Source organism: Panicum virgatum, unplaced genomic scaffold (genome assembly GCF_016808335.1).
Source record: "Panicum virgatum strain AP13 unplaced genomic scaffold, P.virgatum_v5 scaffold_3583, whole genome shotgun sequence".
In the NCBI taxonomy this organism is placed as follows: Eukaryota; Viridiplantae; Streptophyta; class Magnoliopsida; order Poales; family Poaceae; genus Panicum; species Panicum virgatum.
In genome coordinates, this window is record NW_024376328.1 from 76,448 (window position 1) to 80,652 (window position 4,205).

At 43.5% G+C, this 4,205-nt stretch overlaps 1 protein-coding gene across 1 annotated transcript; it reads left to right on the forward strand.

Annotated features, from left to right (window-relative positions):
* The first annotated feature begins 795 nt into the window (after positions 1–795).
* Positions 796–1,296, forward strand: LOC120694146. The gene is made up of 2 exons (XM_039977307.1): positions 796–1,017; positions 1,108–1,296. Exons 1-2 carry the CDS (start codon positions 796–798, stop codon positions 1,294–1,296), a joined length of 411 nt encoding a protein of 136 aa, XP_039833241.1.
* The last annotated feature ends 2,909 nt before the right edge of the window (positions 1,297–4,205 follow it).

The window sequence follows — 4,205 nt, forward strand, 5'->3', positions numbered from 1 at the left end:
TCAACTGGACGTGCTGCTGCACCTTATTCATCGTCCGCTCGAATAGCAGCCCCACCTTCTAGCGACAAGCCTCGTGACAACCCTGCAAATTCAGCAGCAAAGACAACGCAAAAACCTGCTGCAACCACTTCATCGGTGGCATCCACAGGTAGAACAAGAGATGTTCAGTGCCACCGCTGCAAGGGATTTGGACATGTCATGCGTGACTGCCCAAGCAAGCGTGTTTTGGTGGTCAAAAATGATGGTGAGTACTCATCTACTAGTGAACTTGAAGAAGATATACTTGCATTGCTTGCGGCTGACCATGCAGGAAGTGAGGGCTGCTCGGAAGAACATATTAATGCAGCTGAAGCCGACCGCTATGAGAGCCTAATTGTGCAGCGTGTGCTGAGCGCACAAATGGAAAAAGCGGAGCAAAATCAGCGGCACACATTATTCCAAACAAAGTGTGTCATCAAAGAGCGTTCGTGTCGAGTGATCATCGATGGAGGTAGCTGCAACAACTTGGCCAGCAGCGACATGGTGGAGAAGCTTGCACTTACCACCCAACCACACCCGCATCCATATTGCATTCAATGGCTGAATAACACCGGTAAGGCAAAGGTAACAAAACTTGTGCGAATTAATCTTGCCATCGGATCCTATAAAGATGTTGTTGAATGTGATGTTGTGCCAATGCAAGCATGTAGTATTCTGCTAGGAAGGCCATGGCAATTTGATAAAGATTCTATGCATCATGGTACATCAAATCAGTATTCCTTCCAATACCATGATAAAAGGATTGTGTTGCATCCAATGTCTCCTGAAGCAATTTTAAAAGATGAACTTACTAGAGCTAGTAAAATGAAGAATCAGGAACAGGTTAAAAGTGAAAATCAAATTGTGGCCAACGAACTTGAGAAGCACAAAAAGAGAAGTGCCAAATCTATTCATGATAACAGAAATGAGATCAAGCTGAAAGGGGCATGTTTCATTGCTACTAAATCTGATTTAGATGAGATTGATGCTGCCACTGCTGTTTGCTATGCCTTGATTTGCAAACAAACCTTGTTTTCACTTCAGGACATACCTCTTTCCTTGCCCCCTATTGTCACTAACCTTTTGCAGGAGTATGCGGATGTTTTTCCAAAGGAGGTGCCACCGGGGCTGCCACCAATTCGTGGGATTGAGCACCAGATTGACCTTATTCCCGGGGCCTCCTTACCCAATCGTACACCATACAGGACCAACCCTGAAGAAACTAAAGAAATTCAGCGCCAAGTGCAAGAATTGCTCGACAAAGGGTTACGTGCGTGAGTCTCTGAGCCCCTGCGCTGTTCCTGTCCTTTTGGTTCCTAAGAAAGATGGATCTTGGTGCATGTGTGTAGATTGCCGAGCGATTAATAACATAACAATCAGATATCGTCATCCTATCCCTAGGCTAGATGATATGCTTGATGAATTGAGTGGCTCAATTGTGTTCTCGAAAATTGATTTGCGTAGTGGTTACCACCAGATTCGCATGAAGTTAGGAGATGAATGGAAAACAGCATTTAAAACTAAATTCGGTCTATATGAGTGGTTAGTCATGCCTTTTGGTCTCACTAATGCACCCAGCACTTTCATGAGATTAGTGAATGAAGTTTTACGCGCTTTCATTGGCAGATTTGTTGTGGTATATTTTGATGACATTCTGATCTATAGCAAATCACTAGAAGACCATCTTGATCATTTGCGTGCTGTTTGGATGCTCTCCGTGATGCACGTTTTGTTTGGGTAACCTTGAAGAAGTGCACCTTTTGCACAATCGAGTCTCTTTTCTTGGCTATGTTGTGACACCGCAGGGAATTCAAGTCGATCAAGCCAAGGTTGAAAGCCATTCACAGCGAGCCGGTTCCCACAACGGTCACCCAAGTGCGAAGCTTTCGTGGACTTGCTGGATTTATCGTCGCTTTGTGAAGGACTTTAGCACCATTGCAGCCCCATTGCATGAACTCACTAAGAAGGGTACAACCTTCACTTGGGCTGCAGCTCAACAGGATGCTTTCAGCGTGCTCAAAGATAAGTTAACTCATGCACCCTTGCTCCAACTTCCAGATTTCAATAAAACATTTGAACTTGAATGTGATGCTAGTGGAATTGGGTTTGGGTGGCGTGCTGCTGCAAGATGGTAAGCCTGTAGCATATTTCAGTGAGAAATTGAGTGGACCTAGCTTGAACTATTCTACTTACGATAAGGAATTGCTTGCTTTAGTCGAACTTTGGGAAACTTGGCAGCACTATTTGGTGGCTCAAAGAGTTTGTTATACATTCTGATCATGAGTCCTTAAAAACACATTCGAAGTCAAGCAAAACTAAATCGTAGGCATGCTAAATGGGTTGAATTCATTGAATCTTTCCCTTATGTCATCAAACACAAGAAAGGGAAGGAGAATGTCATTGCTGATGCTTTGTCTAGGCGTTACACTATGCTGTCCAACTTGATGCAAAATTTTCGGCTTGGAAACGATTAAAGCACAATATGCTCATGATGATGATTTTAAGGATGTGTTGCTGAACTGTAAGGAGGGGAAAACTTGGAACAAATTTGTCCGAACTGATGGGTTTATTTTTAGAGCTAACAAGCTATGCATTCCAGCTAGCTCCGTGCGTTTGTTATTACTACAGGAAGCACATGAGGAGGGTTGATGGGACACGTTGGTGTGAAGAAGACAGAAAACCATCCTGCTAATCATTTCTTTTGGCCCAAGATGCGGAGGGACGTGGCGAGAGAAATTTGTTGCTCGCTGCACACATGCCAAAAAGCTAAGTCACGCCTTAAGCCTCATGGCTTGTACATTCCCTACTAACCTGTTCCTAATGCACCATGGGAGGATATTTCATGGACTTTGTTTTAGGACTGCCTAGAACAAAGAAGGGGAGGATAGTTTTTTGTGGTTGTGGATAGATTTTCTAAGATGGCACATTTCATACCATGTCATAAGACCGATGATGCTACTCATGTTTGCTGATTTGTTCTTTCGTGAAATTGTTCGTTTGCATGGTGTGCCAAACACAATTGTTTCAGATCGTGATTGCAAAATTTCTTAGTCATTTTTGGAGAACTTTGGTGGGCTAAATTAGGTACTAAGCTGCTATTTTCCACTACATGTCATCCCCAAACTGATGGACAAACTGAGGTTGTGAATAGAACTTTATCTACCATGTTAGGGCTATTTTGAAAAAGAACATAAAATGTGGGGAAGAATGTTTGCCTCATGTTGAGTTGCTTACAACCGTTCACAACATTCTACTACTAAAAAGAGCCTTTTGAGATTGTTTATGGTTTGTGCCTCGAGCCCCTATTGATTTGTCTGCCTCTACCAACTTCTGAGAGATGGAATTTGATGCTAAACAACGTGGTGAGTTGATGTTGAAAATGCATGAGACACAAAGGATGAACATAGAAACCATAAATGCTAAATATAAACTTGCTGTAGCAGAGGAAAGAAGCATTTCACTTTGAATTGACCAGGTGATTTGGTTTTGGCTGCACTTGAGAAAGGATCGGTTTCCTGATTGAGGAAGTCAAAGTTGCTTCCGAGAGCTGATGGCCCTTTTAAAGTTGTAGCTAAGATCAATGATAATGCATACAAACCTTGATTTGCCTGCAGATTTTGGGGTTAGCCCACATTTAACATTGCAGATTTGAAACCATATTTGGGTGAGGAAGATGAACTTGAGTCTGAGGACGACTCAAATGCAAGAAGGGGAGGATGATGAGTACATCCCTCCCAACGATACACCCATGCCTACTACGCAGCAAGGACCAATGACAGAGCCTCGTGCTACGAGAGCTACATTATCAGGTAAACCGATTCCGCGCTGTCATAAACCCATCATCCATGAAGGGGGGTACTACTAAATTCTGTGATGCTTTTCTTATTCTTTAGGAACTTGGGACATGAACCCAGATTGGGAGGGACCAGCAAACACGACAAGAAAGCGGAGCTGTGGATGATGTCAGATCGGACCCATACCCGGTTTCGGACCTCCAGGAAGGGACAACTTCGGAAAAGGCCATAACGCTTAGCTACCGAATATTGTTTGACAGCCCATGAGTACTGTATTGGAAACGGAGACTCCTGAAGTCTACTTTCAGATGGATCCAACCTCAAGATGGAAATTCCAAAGGAGCTAAGCAGAATCGCCCAAATGACATTCAGTCTTCCAGTCTTGGGCTGAGG